This window comes from Alligator mississippiensis, chromosome 8 (assembly GCF_030867095.1).
Source record: "Alligator mississippiensis isolate rAllMis1 chromosome 8, rAllMis1, whole genome shotgun sequence".
In the NCBI taxonomy this organism is placed as follows: domain Eukaryota; kingdom Metazoa; phylum Chordata; order Crocodylia; family Alligatoridae; genus Alligator; species Alligator mississippiensis.
In genome coordinates this window covers 2473698-2490437 of record NC_081831.1, presented here as the reverse complement: position 1 = coordinate 2490437, position 16740 = coordinate 2473698, and the positions used below count along the sequence as shown (strand labels likewise).

General features: G+C 51.5%; 2 protein-coding genes across 4 annotated transcripts in view; one reads left to right on the top strand and one right to left on the bottom strand.

Moving 5' to 3' along the window:
- Window positions 1–16740, top strand: part of RPL38 (ribosomal protein L38) — a 548453-nt gene that overhangs the window by 23794 nt on the left and 507919 nt on the right. The window lies entirely within an intron of this gene.
- SLC39A11 (solute carrier family 39 member 11) overlaps window positions 1431–16740 on the bottom strand; it is a 213338-nt gene continuing 198028 nt past the window's right edge. For all 3 annotated transcript variants that reach the window (XM_014601992.3, XM_014601993.3, XM_019494416.2), the window contains exons 8-10: window positions 7449–7547; window positions 4725–4883; window positions 1431–3146 (exon numbers count right to left, since the gene is read on the bottom strand). In XM_014601992.3, the coding sequence (XP_014457478.1) occupies window positions 3068–3146; window positions 4725–4883; window positions 7449–7547 (337 nt within the window). In that variant the 3' untranslated portion in view covers window positions 1431–3067. The remainder of the gene's footprint in view (window positions 3147–4724; window positions 4884–7448; window positions 7548–16740) is intronic.

The window sequence follows — 16740 nt, the reverse complement described above, 5'->3', positions numbered from 1 at the left end:
GAGGATTTTTCACAAGTTGTTTTCCAACATCACTCTCCCACCTCCCCATTTCTACGGGTCGAACATCCGTAATTATCTTAGCGAGCTACATCTAAGCAGGATTAAGTGCATTAAGTGATATTATCTCCCAGCGAGCTGATTACAAGGTTTTCTTTTAAATTAATAATGTGGGTTTTTTCCACTAGTTCACACCACACGCCAGAAATCAAAGAAGAAAACATCACTTACAGATGCTCCACTTGAAAATCCTGACTGGGAGATAATCTAACACCCCCGATGCTTCTGCCTCTTCCACCACGACTCTGGGAAAAACACCCTCACAAACCCTTCCTGTCCTCATGGATGCAAATGGACAAGTTGGGAGTTGTACCAGCTTCACTGGATGAAAATAAGGGTTTACCCCCTTCCAAGAACATTTTGCCCATGGATGGATTGCAAGACCAAGAGCAAGAAGGCTTTGCTTCGACCCCCAATTCGCTGCATCATGCTGGCAAGTCATTTCTCAGACCTGTGCCTCAGTTTTCCCACCTGTGACATGGAGACAATGCTACTTACCCACTGCTATAAAGCACTTTGAGATCCCTATGTGGAAAAAGCAATTCTCCAGGAAAAGGTTTGTGACTCAACGTCACCTCCGTGCCGGGTGTAGCCTCCAAAGCGGTTTGCAGGCTATGATGATAGGAGTTGGAAAGGGCAGTGTGCTTAGTTCTCTCAACTGTCCAGATGGCCAAATGAAGGGAAGTGATGTGGTTAGTGCCCTCAGGGCCTTGCAGCTTTGAGGTCCACACATAAATAACAGCGCCAAATTCCCCAATACGTGGCCTCCGTCTTCATCTGGGCAGATTGCCTTCCATTACCAAGCTATCCTTGACCTCTGCTAGGTCTACAAATCTCAGCCTGTGCAGCATGCAGGCCACCCAGATTAATACAACCGCCTTACCCGTGAGCCACGTCCTCCTGCGATCGCAATAAGAGTCGATGAAAAAGCACCTGAAATCTAGGCCGTGGGGGTGCATTCAGTAGCCCATTTCAGTTCCTTGAAGCCCTCAGCCCCATAACTAGCTTTGCCTGGGCTACGAGAAAGTTCATGAAGGATGGCTTTCTTTAGCGGGGCCGGGGTTTCCATACCTGTTCCCCAGAGCTTTGTTTTCACCGTTTCTCCAGTGCATCCAGCATAGACCCACATCAGGATGGATGGATCGTCTGCACGATGAATCCAGCAAACTTTACGCGAAGGGTGTCTAGCTACCGAGACGAGGTGACAGTGTCATGCTTGGGAGGGGTTACCTTTTGGACTGGAGATGCCTAATTTGGAGGCCGTCTCATAAAAACCTTGGACAAACCAGGAAGATAAAAATGAAGAGGGAACGCAACTTTTCTTCTCTGGGGATTCTGTTAAGGGTTAAATAGAGCAGATTTAAGTCAGTACAAACTTTCAACTTCCCATTTATTGGAACCAATCACAGTTAAAAGGTCAGACCAACTGGCAAACAGCGTTTTTGTAGTATCCCGGACGACATACAGATAAGTACAAATGAAATCCAGCCAACATAATGAGCCAGGGAAAAATTCCACGGCTTTCACTTAGTTCATTTATATCTATTCCCTTTGGCTGTGATCCTACAACTTCTCAAAGAGGACTGAGAGCGAGCTTATTGAAGACGGTGCTTCCACAATACATGGTCTAGGATGCTTAAAAATTAATTGGTTACAAATTTAAGCCCAGAGGACACGAACAGTCTGAATATCAGCCAGGCAATCGGTGACTCACGGTGCCAGCCAACGTGTCTAATCAAACCCCTTTCCGGGGGGACGTCTTCCTCGAAAGTGAGGAGGGATGTGCATTTTGCCTCAATTACACAGTCGACTTCGGTGCTGCATTCTCCAGCTTTACGTGAAGCCATCAGATTCCCTCGTGCTGACTGTACAAGTGTGCGTCCACCTGCGAGAAGCACGGCTTGTTCCCGATCTGTTAAAACAAGTCGCTCCGCAGTTGGGGAATGATGATGAGCCAAAACAAAAAAAAAAATGCTTGAAAAAAGAAAGAAAAAAGCTGAGCTGGTGCATTTCTGACTGCTCACGTCGGGCAATTAACTGATCAGTCCTATTAAACCTGGAAAATGAGAGGTGTTAACAAGGCCGGGCTCTTCTAACCTAATGCAGGCACCTTCAGGGGGAAGCCGGAGATGGAAAGCTAAGACAGCATCCTCCGGGAAGAGCACGTGTTAGCGTTTCAAGGGAGTTTTCACCGAACCGGTGATCTATCAATGATATAAAACACGAGCAAATACCAGAGCACCGGACAAATATCACTAGTGTACAATAAGGCCCCATGTAGAAGACATGCACCAAGGGGAAACCAGTTGCCTTCCCCGCTTTTCCAGCTGGACGAGGTGCCCATAAAGTTTCATTTCTATTGGTCCAAACTACTTGTACCCATCCAAATGACTAATGCCATTAAAACAAAACAAAACAACCCCAAGGACCAGGAAGATAGATGAGATGTGCTGCTACCAACATACCTGTGTAGATTATAGATGTGCTGGTACTTCCAGACACCCAAGATGAGTTCAGAAGTGCAGACACTTTTGATCATTTATCCCAGTCAAGAATCCCAGTGCTTAACCACAAACCAGTTCGGACATTTGACCACAAGTTTCTAATCACCTACAGATGAATCAAAAATAACAGAGAGACCTGACCATTACAGACACAGACACATGTCCCAAAACTGAAGGAAAAGTCAACAGCAAATAGCAGCCCGGCTGATACATGTCTTATCCACAACCCTGTTGAGAAAAAAAACATCTGGTGGCAGAGGAAACCCAGGACCTGCAAGGAGCCACCTGTCTTTGTGCTTTGAAAACTGTCAACATGAGGTCACAGGTCCACAAAAAAAAACAAAAAAAAAAGATATATATAAAATCATAGGTAATCAACACCAAACTGGATCAAAAATATATACACAAAAAATAACTCTAGGAGGGCAAAAAAATGTTTCCAGTTCCAACAGTTGCTGCACAAATTGCTCCGATGTCATCTTCCGTTGGCCAACAGTGACCCGCCACTACCCGAGTCCAACATCCAAGGACATCATCACCACAAACCCTAAGATGGAGGTCCAGGAAGCCAGCTTCCCATTGCCACTGTTAGGAGAAAAGGAGAGAGAGTGAACTCCTGTGTTCATTTAAGGATGTTAATTTAAGGCTCAAGAGAAGGTCGGCTTGTCATCTGGCCTACACAAAGCAAGGACTCTTCCACCGTCTTCTTTGTTCCCCCAGCCCTTTATAAACTTCACATCACTTGAACCCCTTTTCCAAATGAAACAAGACGCATCCATGTTGCCTGGAGTATCACCCTGCGCCATCATTCAGAATGGACTCCTTTACTGCCCAGGGGCTGGCAGCATTCAATTTACAGCTTTCTTTTTTGCACCTTAAATATTAAGCTTGATCTCCCTCCACCACTGAACCATCTCAAAGATCGAAGGGCTGAGGCTTTTCAAAGCCTGCTTTTAGAGGATTCAGACATGCAACTGCACCAAACTTAATGGACGACACGCGGGCAGACTTAAAATGTCAAGACTTAGCAGCTGGGAGAGTCATTTACGGTGCATTTTGTACAGGGTCTAGCACAATGGAGTCCAACCAGGTTCAGGCATTTAGGTGCTAGTGCATGAACACACATCCATTCGGAGCCATTTTGGTGCTAGTGCATGGACACGCAACCATTTAGGTGCTCGTGCACAGACACACATCCATTTGGAGCCATTTAGGTGCTAGTGCATGGACACGCAGCCATTTAGGTGCTAGTGCATGGACACGCAGCCATTTGGAGCCATTTCAGTGCTAGTGCATGGACACGCAACCATTTAGGTGCTCGTGCACAGACACACATCCATTTGGAGCCATTTAGGTGCTAGTGCACGGACACACATCCATTTAGGTGCTAGTGCATGGACACGCAGCCATTTGGAGCCATTTAGGTGCTAGTGCACGGACACACATCCATTTAGGTGCTAGTGCACGGACACACATCCATTTGGAGCCATTTAGGTGCTAGTGCACGGACACACATCCATTTAGGTGCTCGTGCACAGACACATCCATTTGGAGCCATTTAGGTGCTAGTGCATGGACACGCATCCATTTAGGTGCTAGTGCACAGACACACATCCATTTGGAGCCATTTTGGTGCTAGTGCATGGACACGCATCCATTTAGGTGCTAGTGCACAGACACACATCCATTTGGAGCCATTTTGGTGCTAGTGCATGGCCAGACATTTAGAGTCATTTCAAAAGGGGAAATTGTCAAAAGGGCAGCAGCTATTACGCTCTAATTGTCAAATATGGACCAACCAGGGATGATATGAATGTAGCAAAACTGCCCCAACTTTAGACTAGGTGGAGCAGTGTTGAAGTAATAAGTGCATCCATATATCCTGTTAGAAATGTTTCAGGCAGATGCAATAAGGGAGGTCTCCAAAGGCAGAAACATCTGTAACCCTCGAAGACCTACAGCCTTGCCACAGCCTAGAAACAAAGGTGATGAGTTCAACCTGAACACTCCTGAAATTAAACAAATACCTTAAAAAAAAAAAAGAAAAAGAAAAAACCCAGCATGTGCCTTAAAAAGAGGGCTTTTCACACCTCTGCAGCAAGAATTGAGCCATTAACCCAGGCCAGACAGAGCATGTGGCGGTATTGCCCAGCAGTCCTTCACCTGGTTTGTGCTTCGGGGATGATGTCATCCATGACCACATAGACCATCGCGCCGGCCGCAAAGCCCAAGGCGTAGGGGAGGAGGGGCTCCGCCACTACCACGGCAAAGGCACCGAAGATGCCAGCGATCGGCTCCACCATGCCGCTGAGCTGTCCGTACCTGGAAAAGAAACACGGCTGAGCCCTGCTGGGCAAGGTCTCAAGAGACGCAGGACATTGTAGGCAATGCTGGGGACCTGAGGCTCCACGTACAGTCAAGCAACCTACCAGGGACCCTATTCTTCCCCACATTATGAGGCTTGAGGCCCTGTGATCCAGGCATGTGGCTCTAAAGCTGTTCAATGGGTCTGGGGAGAACCAGGGTTGCCTCTCAGGTCTCTATCTGTGCGACCGCATTTGGCCAACTCTGTCCCCGGCTGGTGGTCTGAAGGCCAGTGTCTATCCTACTAAGGGCTGCCTTTGCTCTAACTGGTCCTACACCCCTTTCTCTAACTGGTCCTACACCCTCATTTCATAACCCCCCACTCCCATCTAACTGATTTCACCAACACGCCTTCCTCCCAGCTCCCTGCATGGCAAGACACCCAGCATATGTTACCCAATGCCACATTAGGTTGCCATCCTTTGGGTGCAATATCTCATGGCACAACACTGGGAAACCGCTGCCAGAGTGCACTGGGAGCAACGTGGATGCACAAACACGGGCAACAAGAGCAGTAGCGCGAACAGGCATGTTCAGTGTCAGATAAAACATGCAAACTGGTCACACAAGGTGCAGTTGGTGTCTCTAGGACCTGAGACGGGGCAGACCGGACCCCCCGCAGAGCAATGGAAAGATTGGAAATTCAAGTGTGAAAATGCACAGGAACAGCAAACAGAGTCGGAGCTGAGGCAGGGGCTCTGGCCTGGATTCCTCCCTATGTGCTGAGCGCACACCAGGCATCTCCAAAGAGATCTGGAAGTCTCTCTCTCTCCCATGCCTCCTCCAGGGGGGGACCTGTGGGATGCTGTGAAGCCCAGCCTCCGAGGTGGGGAGCGGGAAAGCTTCCCCGGGTCTAGCTGGCATTGCATCTTCCGGGCAACACCGCCTTGCCATGGTGCAGCGTGACACAAGACACAAGCCTCCAAGGATAGGGACCCAAGTGTGCAAGCACCCATCCTCTGTACCAGACAGCACCAGGCAGCGCCTGACACATCAGAGCCGGCTGCAGGCGGGCCTGAACGAAACCCCTCTCCCTCCTCCTCTGGCTTGCAGACCCTTTCAAACGTCGGGGTCGTGCATGCTGTTATAACCCTCCAGCTTACCACCCCTCTCCTTAGCGTCTGTCTCAGGTGAGCGGTGCAGCAAGATGCATTCATTTAATTATGGGAGGGGGAGAAATTCCCCACCCAACTTCCCCGTAACCTCCTCTCCATCATGGCACTTAGCACACAGGTGCCAGCAGCGCCATGGCCTCATGCTCCCGGAGTTCACACCCTTGGCTCTTTTGCCTCAGGAAGAGACGTGGGTTTGAAATCCAGCCCAGAGCCAAGTGAGAAAAAAGCTGTTTTTAAGCCTTGTGAGTTAACCGCAAGTGCTAAATAGCCAACAAAATGAGCTGGTGTGAACCGCAGGGATGTTCTCCATCGGAGAGAGCTCCCTGCCCCCAGCTTCTCCTGCTGCTCTTAGGACAGCCCTCGAAATGGGATGCAGGACAGCAGAGACCAGGGGCTCTGATCTGTGCAGGGGAGAACCGAGAGGCAGGGGATGCTCTAGAGAGGCACCTTCCATGTTTCAGGGATGTATTTGGGAGCCGTGTTGGTCTGCGACGAAAAGAAATGCAAACCTCTAGAACTCTTGGTTCAGAGATGATGCCTTTTATTAGTTTATTAGTTGGTCTAATAAATGTATTAATTAGTCTACTAAATTTTAATCATGCATTCATTAGTTGGTCTCATAAAAGGTAACATCTGTGAACCCAGAGCTCTAGAGTTTTGCATTTCTAAATAAAGCACCGCACTCGTGTGCTCGCTCTCAGTCTTGCTCATCCCTCTTTGGTTCATACAGATCAAGGATCCCTTCCCATGCCCAAGACCACTGTTCTCCAAGACCACAGTTCAAGCCAGCCAGGATGGGGCTGCTTTGGAAGGGCAGAAGAGCATGTTTCCTTTTCTCAAAGGTGGAAATCAGGCAAATTGCCCAGTCCTAGGATGTCCAGTCCTGTGAACATAGTGACTGATAATAAGCACTTGCAGCACTCTCCTAGCGACTGCCCGGACTAGCTGCAGGATGCAGTAAAATGAAAAGCCCCTGAGGAGTCCTGAGTATGCACCAGCCATAGGGGATCATTGCAAATGGATACGTGCGATCCAGGACCATCAGCTGGGGGTGTTATTACCGGCACTGGTGGCAGACGACAGAACAAGGAGCAATGTCTCAAGTTGCAGCAAGGGAGTTTTAGGTTGGCTATTAGGAAAAACTTTCTATTTGGAGGGTGAGAAAGCACTGGAACAGGCTCCCCAGAGAGGTGGTGGCATCTCCATCCTTGGAGGTTTTTAAGATCTGGCTAGACAAAGCCTTGGCTGGGATGAGATAGTTGGGCACAGTCCTGCTTGGAGCAGGGGGCTGGACTAGACGTGACCTCCTGAGGTCCCTTCCCACCCGGATTGTCTAGGGTCAACCCGAGACTGCCTCTCAGGTGTGTGTTGCAGAGTGCAAGCAACCGTGCAGAGGAGCCCTACTCACCAAAACGCTTTCCAGGTGGAAAAGCCAGCGCCGCGCAACGGGAGACTGACAGCAAGGCCTTCTGGGAAATTCTGGATGCCGATCCCAATGGCTAAGTTTCTGCAAAAAAACCACACGACACCAAATGTGCACGTCGTATCGCATTCCTTCGGGAGGGGGAGGCAGGCTGCCACAGCCGCCTTAAAAACAAATGCAGTTATTAAATACGTCTCTCAAATGGAAGTGTGTTCAGCCCTTGGGGACTCGTCTAATCATGCTAATACTTTGCACTTACACAGCGAGTTTCATCTTCAAAGTGCTTTACATCAGTTAATCAACCTTAACACCCTCCCTGGAAGCCAAGGAAACGCGGAGGAGAAGAAGAGCGGCTTGCTGGAGGGCCTTTCCAACTCACTCCCAAAACTGTGACCGTGGGGACAGGGCTTCTTCAAGGGGCCTGGGAGGCTGGCAAAGCCGGGGCACCACACAGCACACCCTCCCCTTGGGTGGGATATGCAGCCACAAGGATTCGTGTGTGTTGTGCGGACAAGCTGGCAGGTCCCACCAAGACAAAATGACCCTCTGCTCCTGTACGCGAAGGTCCACGCCAGAGCCAGGCTGCGCTGGAGGCTTCAGACGGCCACAGTGCTGCAGACAAAGCATCCCGGGGGCTGGAAACACCAAGTGAAGGAGACCTTCGGGCTCCATGGTCCAGGTTTTGGGCCACTCAAGTTGCCGCCACGATTCTTGCGTGCTCCAGCAGCTGCTCGGCTCCTGGGCTCTGCACCAAAGGGGCTCCCCACCATTTATCGGAGGCAGCCCTGCATTGCTGGCTCTCCAAAAGGAGCTGGTTTCCTCCTCTCTCAGGTGCCTCTGCCTTCACAGACAGGCCCATTAGATGATCTCCGGTTTCAGCCTGCTGTGATAGCCGCCATCAGATAACGCCGGGGTTAATCCCTCTCATTTGCTATTAATCTCCCCTTTGTCTGCGGCGCTGTACAGTCACTCTATTGTTAGCTTTTATCACCTCCTGCCTGGGGCGCAGAGCTGGAGGGTGCATTCGGAGGAAGGAAGCGTGCACTTCACCTACGGGCGTTGGGGGGGGGGGGGGGAAATGGCTCCTGAGGGTGCTCAGGGCCACGTCCACGCACAGCAGTGAGCAGATCTCGGTGCCAGAGAAGGGGCAGTGCCCCCGGGACTACCTCTGCATCAAACGTGGCTGCAGCCCAGCCTGCTCCATGAGCAAAACCGGACACGGATAGATTAGGGACAGCTCCACCTCACCCCAACCATGCAACCACGGGGGTGAGGGGCCGCGTGTGTGCACCGAGCTGCCCAAAGAGCAGCACAGGGGGTGGAGAGCAATCAGCAGAGGCTCACGGGCTGCACTTCATTTCATGCTCTAACCACCGCTTTTCCTCTCAGCAGCAGGGTTGCAAAGAGGCCTCACGTCGAAAGCAAGCTGGTTACGGGAGCGGGTCCCCTACACCTGCTATAAGCATCCCCTTCCACGCTCTCATGGCACAGTGATGAGCAGGCTTGCCACCAAGGATGCTAGCCATGCCCTGGCATGGTCGGCAGGGAGGGGTGGGAGGGTTGTTGGGGAGGGGGAAGAGAGCACCTGGCATTCAAGTCACCTTTCCCAAGCAAGAAAAGACAACTGAATAATGAAGGTGACGGGCAAACTCCAAAACCAGAAGAAGCACCCAGATGGCCTCAGTTGTAGGCATGATACAGGCCTGTGAAGTTGGTTTCTCAGGACCTAAAAGTCACCTCAATTGATGCCGCAGGAGCCTCGAGAGCTCTCAAACCAGGGACATGAGGACTTACTGGGAACGGCGGAGCAGCTGCTAAGACTTAACCCCCCAGGCAAGGAGCCAAGCAAGCAGCAACCCCCTCCCCAGCCCCAGCACATCTCTTCGGACTCCGTCTCCTTGAGAAATGCCTTGCTCCCCTCAGCAATGCTGCAGGGTCGGGAGCTCACGTGGAGGGAAGGAGAGCCAGCTGCGGGGAAGGTGGCCTTTGCACTGAGCATCTGCATACCACTATTGCTGCAAATGCACACATTCACTATATAAGACCCCTGGCACGGCAGCACCAGCGTGGCTGCTATAAAATGAGGGGCTGGCAGGTACCAGTGTGTTCTTCATTGCTTCCAGGTTGGAAAGGAGATTTTCATGCCCTTCCTGAGCTCTTTCACACAAGGTTTTCCTTGATGACCCTTAAAAGCATTACTTATTTCACTCTGAGTTCGACAAACGGGCTCGGCCCTCATGGACATGAAGGGTTCAGTGCCCTGGAGGGCACCGTCCAGGCAAAGCTCACACCTCTGGGCTGGGCTGGGCTGCAGGGCACCTCTTTCCCTGCCCATACTCCGACACCGAACATAAATCCTCATCTGTGATGCCATGTCCTAGCAAGCATCCTGCAAGGATGATACTATTAGGATAAAAACCAGTGCTTGTGGCCCCCGCAGCTCCCAAACGATTATTTGGGTTTTTAGGCATCACTGTAGGGACCAGTTCAAAGGAATGGTTTGGAGGAGGAGAGCGAGCTGGTTTTGGGGAGGGGGCACTTATAGTGTGATACCCATGTGTTTGGCCTGGGAGAAGACAAGAAGCTGGTTTGCACTGGTTAAAATGCTGCCCCCCACTCAGACAACACCCAAACTCCGACGGATGTCAAGGCACTGGATTTCTCCCGGGTGCAGGAATATTTGCACGACTCTGAAGTAGCCCAAAGTCAATGCCAATGCAACGGGCACGCCTCCACCCAAGTCCGTGGTGCTAAATCGGGGTGCACCCACACTACGGGAGCCTTGTCGGGTGGTAATCCTGGAGCAGGGAGCGCACACGAACCCTTTGCAAGACATCCCCAGGTCCACACTGCAATTCCAGCTCTGGCACAGAGAGCCGGGACAGACCCAGCAGCCTCCCAGCCCCGAAAGGGACCCGAAACCTCCGCGCAAAGCCAGTGCCGCTCGTTCGCCAGGCGGATGAAAGCTCCCTTTGCTGCTTTAAACACTTGTTTCCTATTAGTAAAATAAGACTGGTGAGAAAAATCGCTCTGGGTTGTTTAAACTTCTACCGTGGTTTACAGGAGAGAGAGAGAGAGGTGGTTTGGGGGGGAGGCTGTGGGTTTCCTTAACCAGGACAGACTATTACAATCAAAAACATTATTCAAGGGAGAAGAGGGGGGGAAAACATCCCTTTTAGAAAACAGTGGAGCTGCTGTCTGTGCTCTGGGTTTTTTTTTTCCTTCTTCCCTCGCCTTAGCACAAAGCAGCTATTACTAGCCCCGACCACAACAAATTAATGGGTGGGAGAGGGAAGTGTGAATGGAGGGGTCTGTCCGAAAAGAAACCGCAGGCTCTCTTCCCGCCCTCCCCCTGCTCCCCACGGCCCCAGGGAGTGGGGCAAACCCCTCTGTGACCTCTCACCACCGGCCGGGCTTAAAACAAGGAGTCAGCGAGAAAGCTGGGATGGGAGCAGAGCAAAAGGCAGGAGACGTGGGGAAGGGAAAATGAAGGAAGGTGAATGATATTGGGAGGGACCAGAGGGGTCCGGCTTATAGCCCACTCCCAAATGGGTCACAAATCCGCCCCCGTGCACATGCACTTCGGGGTCCAGATAATAGCAGACCCCAAAGATGATTCAAAGTCCCTGTGGGAACCCAATGAGATGCCTGGCTAAGCTTGCAAAGGGGGGATAACGGGGCTAGCTCTCCTTCCTCCCCCTGCTTCCAGCCTCATCGGCAGTGGGAAACACCTGGTGCACGGTGGGATCTCGTGGAGAGGAGGATCCACGCAGCCACGTGCCGGTGCTGCCCTGGAGGGATGCGTCAGGGCTCGGCCGCTTCGAGCGGACAGACCTGCAACTTCGGCGGCTCAAGTCCCGTGGTAGAGGTCATCCTTGAATCAAGGGACTGCTGCCACCGATGCCAGCTTAATGCCATCTCCCCTCCTTCAGGCAGATCAAAAAGAAGCATGACCTGCTTCCACTCGCCAGGCAAATGCATCAGGTCTAGGGGTGGTCAACCCTTCTCCCTCTTGGGCTACAGGAGCGCATCCCCTGCCCGCAGCCGCTCCCGGTCGTTTTATGGTGTCTGCAGTCTTTGGCTTTTATGGCCTCTACGACCTTGAGGTTTTCCCACAGACACTGCTCAGTGTCTATCAAGGTGCAAATAATTCATTAACAAACCCACGGGGGTGCTGGGAACAGAAGGGACCCTCTCGCTGGCTTCGCAGCCCAGGATGGGTACCTCCCAAGCGCTGCGCCCGGTCCACCTCCATCTGTCTACCAGGGTGTCTCTGCAGCTGTTTGGGTGCCAAGGCGAGGAAGATTTTACTCCAGCACCTGAACCGCAAACAACACTCTCTCTGCTTTATAAACTTCAGACACCTTTCAGGCTTGCTCCCTAGCTGGGTGAAGAGAGTTTTGTGGGATGCAGTTGGGAGGAAAGCCACAGAATGAAATAAAGCCGCATTGTGCGTCACGAAAACAAAGGCTTCCTTATTAAGGAACTAGGTGGAGGTTCTTGGAAGCCTTCCTCCCATTGCAAAGAGCACACATTGTAAAGCAGACGCGGAGCGACCTACTCCAGCCGCTCAGCCCAGCAGGAGCTGCATCGGCGGTGGAGCATGCCTGGAGGGCTTAACCCTCGGACCAGGCCAGGAGCCAGCCTGGAGAAATGGGCAATGCAGCCAAGGTGTTTAAACAGGGGGTATTCGAATCAGACCCTGAGATGGCATTCGTGACATGCAACTGGACAGGCCACTCGTCTCCGGCATCCTTGAATACGAGCACGCTTGTCACCGGCGTGGGAAGGTGTCCTGAGCAGAGACAAGCACACTCCTGGTTTTCTCAGATTTTAAAAAATCCCCAACATTCAGGCTAAAAAAAAATATAACCTTAAATCTACATTTTTCCATGATTAAAATGAAACACCACTATATACATATCATATTAGTGGCATTTCATTTTAATCATGGAAAAATTGGGATTTCGGGTTACGTTTTTTAATCCGAAAATTGGGGATTTTTTTTTCCATCAGGATCCCACCCACGTGGGAAGGTGTCCTGAGCAGAGGCAGACCTGGCGGGGAGCTCAGGACAGCTGGGTGCTGCTCCCAGGCTCATTTGGGCAAGTTGCTTCCTGCAGCGTCTAGCAGACGGAGGTCAAACCATAAGTTCTTTGGGGAGATGTCTCTTTCCCTCATCGTGCCTCAGTTTCCCCACCTGTAAAACTGGGATAACGCTACCGACCTCCTCCTCAAACTGCTACGGGGTGGAAAGTGCCAGGGAAGCCACAAGAAGGGATATGTGGCGACCAGGCTAGTCCCTACGGCCTCTCCTCCGCGCACGCAGCGCGAGCCAGCGCTGTTCTCGCTCCTCTGCTTCTGCTGCAAGGTCACTCTCGCACGGACGCAGCGCTTTCCAGGCACGAAGGGATCGACGCGACAGACCCTGCCTGCCGAAGTCTCCACGGAGCAGCAAGGAGAGGAAAATGTGCCAGGCCGATCCCCCACGCGCGGCTGCGCCTGCAGGCCCCGTCCGCCCCTTGGTAGGGCGCCATGCTGGGAGACTCCTAGCCCACTTGCAGCAAAAGTTGGCATCTCTACATATTTGCAAGGTCAAGGCACAGAAAGCCTTCTATAAGCCTAAACCCTTGTTTTCAAGGGCCCATTCTTTTAAAAACTGATTAGGAAAGTAGGCTACATATTCTTAACAAGCCCCTTTTCACTACGGCTTTCAATTCCCTCCAGTGTATAATGTGCATGTGTATTCTTGCATGGCAGGCCCTTACATACTGTTTTGATTGTTATCGTCTTGCCATGAAAGGGCCGATTGTTTTGGGTTCCCAAGATTACATCATGGCTTCCCACTCCGGCTGCCTGTCGAGGTGTTTGATCAGAGCTCGCAGGTGGGAAGGAGCTCGGCGCTAACCACAGGGCCTTGAGCACTTCCCCATACCTGCCCTACCTGTTAAATACAGCTGCCTTAGCACGCAAAGCCCTGCTGCTGCTTTATTGTAGCCTCTCACGCAAGGCACGGAGAGGAAGGTGGGGGTGGGGAGGAAGGGAGGGAGGGAGGGAGAAACCCTGCACGGAAAAAGAGGTGAACGACACGTTCGCGGCCCCGTCTAACTCAGGAGATGTTTCTGGATACTCGAAGGCCAGCTGACGTGGGAGGGACCGAGCCGGCTCAAAGCATGGGCATGGGCATGTCGTCGGCTCAATTTAGACACGCTCCGATTTTGAAAGGCAGGATCTGGCGGTGGAGGGGATGAAGAAAGAAAGAAAAATTAGGCTGCCAAGTCTGACCCTCAATGAGCTATCCTTTGCAATTACAAATATAGCGGAGGGAAGGTGACAGACCCCTCCTACGAGCAGTGTTATCGCTGGTCTTATACGGAGAGAAATGGAAATACCGAGAGGAAAGAAGGGAAATGCATGAAGTAACCCAACAAGAGCTGCAAAGCCAGTCCTGGGGTCTAAATGCTCAGGCATGTTCCTTCAGCAGACATGGGTCTGGAGAGTCCAGTCCTTGAGCCATGCATCCATCCATCCGCAGAAGTGGCAGGTCTTGGCCGACGAGCCCTGATACATCCCTCCTGGGCAGCACCAGCGTGTGGCCAGGGAGCTGCTATGTGGATCCTCTTCTCCACGAGATCCCACCGCACACAAGGTGTTTCTACTCTAAGGCCCCCCATAAAGCACTGCTGATGAGGCTGGAAGCAGAGGAGGAAGGCGAGCTTGTACCATCACCCCCCTTTCAAGCTGCGCCCTTAGCCGCCGTGTGCAGAAAATGAAGCAACGTCTCGTTGGGATCTTGAATCATCCCATTGGGACCTGCTAACAACAGATGTAGACAGCGGGAAAGCTCAGTGAGGACCAGCAAAGAGGACAGGTGGCAGAATATACCGCGGTGTCTTTGCTGCCGGAGGCTCTCAAACGACCACTGCGGTGACAGGCGGGTGGGAATTCAATAGCTAGAAAAGCAAGTCAGGTGGGAACTGGCCTTGCTCTGAAGCAGACTGTCCAAAATCGATGTGCAAACCATGAAGCACCCACGCGCTTGAGAACTGGCCCGAGAGGAAAGACAGAGCAGCTGAAAGGTGACAATTTACACCCAAAAAACTGGATAAAAGGAAGAATGCACAATTCGCCGGGGGAACTGCCTCCCACTAGATGCGCCGAGGTCGAGAGTTTGGTAGGATTAGGAAACGGAGCAGACACTTGTTTGACGTGCAGCCTCCAGAAGCTGAACAGGAAATACTGGAGAACAAAGCCATGGCAGAGAGAAGAAGAGAGAAACTCACCTGCTTTGGGGCTCAAGCCAACCTCTTATCATCAGGCCTTGGGAGAAAAGCTGTCCTGCTTGCAGGTTGCCCCTTCTGCAGGGTGCGTCGTACCTCCCCATCAAATAGGAGGTACCAACCATTGCTGTGGAGAGGATGTTGGGCTGCTGGACTCGCTGTCCGAGCCAGGCTACCAGTTCTTGTGCCATCCACTATATAATACCTCTTCCCCTCCAATTGCTTGTACTCGATGATAAAGTCCCCTTGGAATTGCCTCTTGGAGAAACCCAGACCAACCTTCCAGTTCAGGTTGAGCATTGAAACGCACTTGGCCTTGCCACTGCCTATAAAACACCTGGAACATCTGGCCCCTCTATACACAAACCCAATCCTAAGTAACATAATGACAGCTCTCTCGTTTCCTTCAAGATACCATCCCAGACTACTCAGATATTGGCAGCTGCACAGTTGCAAAGTCCCCCTATTCACAGCACGTAACGATGGGAGGAAAAGATTGAGACTCCCCTGTGCAGCTGGAAAGTATCAAAGACATTCTTGGAGTGGGAGCTGTTTTAATCATCCGAGGGTACGTTACAGGGGCTGTGTTCAGGGGTGGCTCCTGGGGCTTCCTGCTACGCTTTGTACGGGTTTCTCGTGGATTCGCACTGCGGGGTTGTGCCTGTATCAAACGCTTAAAAGCAATCCAGGTTTATTGCTGCCCGACTGTGGATCATAGGGTAGCCCCACATTGCATTTGAGTGCAAAGAGCCCCTATCCTGAAGAGTTTGCAGCCTAAGAGAAAGTCAGATGATGGATGGATGAGGAAAGACTGAGCAGAGACTTGCGTCAAGAAGGGCAGGGGTGGGAGCTGGAGACAAAATGCAGGTTTCCCAATATGAAGAGTCTCTTCAGAAACTGCCAGGGCCTTCAGGAGGTCATTCAGCCCAACCTCTGCTCAAGGCAGGAGTGTCTGTGTCTAAACCATCTCACCCAAGTCATGGTGAGCCTCATTACAGGCTTCCAAGCAAGGAGACTCCACCACCTCTCCAGGTATCCGTCCCCATGCTCAGTCACCTTCTAGGTCAAGTTCTTCCTACTGGCCAGCCTCAATCTCTTTTGTTGCCACTGAAGTCCATCACTCCTTGTCCTTCCCCTTGCCACCAGAGAAGAGTCTGTTATCTTCTTTCTTAGCCCCCTCCTCATGTTAAATCATGTGAATCTGCAACCAGCCCTTGATCGCTGGCCGCGTGGTCTTCGTCACATCTGCCTCTCTGGCTCTTGGCCAGCATTAAATCCATGCAGCATGGATCTCCATATCGCACGCACTTCAAATTATAGGAAACTTTACCCTCCATGTATCCTGAAGGCATGTAAACCAAGTTCAAAGCCATAAACCTTCCCTCGTCCCCCGGCTCTGACATGAGCTTTACCTAGAGAACCAAACCTCCCCGTGCTTGTACAAAAGCAAAACGAATGCAAAGCTAAGTGACTGCAGCTGTTAATCCCGCAAGTGGCATCCACGGACAGGGATTTATTGGCCAAACACCTTTGTCTCCAAAATAAACCTCCTGGTGCATTAATATGCAAGTATGCATCGCTAAAAGGAACCGAATACTTGTCGGCACAGCTTATTCTACGTTGCAGTTTTCCATGCGGGTTCCCTCCTAGAAGCTGAGAAGGGGGAGAGAGGGGTCATCGTGGGTCCCTGCTGCATCCACACGTGCAGATCCACGTGTGGTCTGGTGCAGGGAGCAAGATGGCTCTTCATCTTCCCTGGGCAGGGAGGTGTTATCTCCCGGCCCCGTTCGGGGGCAGCTCTGCAGTCTCACAGCACAATGCTCCAAAGCTGCCTGGATCCACGTCCCAACGTCCTGCTGCCTCAGTGGTTTGCACACAGAGTTATAGGAGGCACTTCTACGGTTAGCTTCTCTTAGGTTTGTGCATTTGAACCCTGTGGGTATTTTTTTAGCACTTTAAGTTTTCCCCTATTAACGAACAGCAACGTAAAGCAGGAT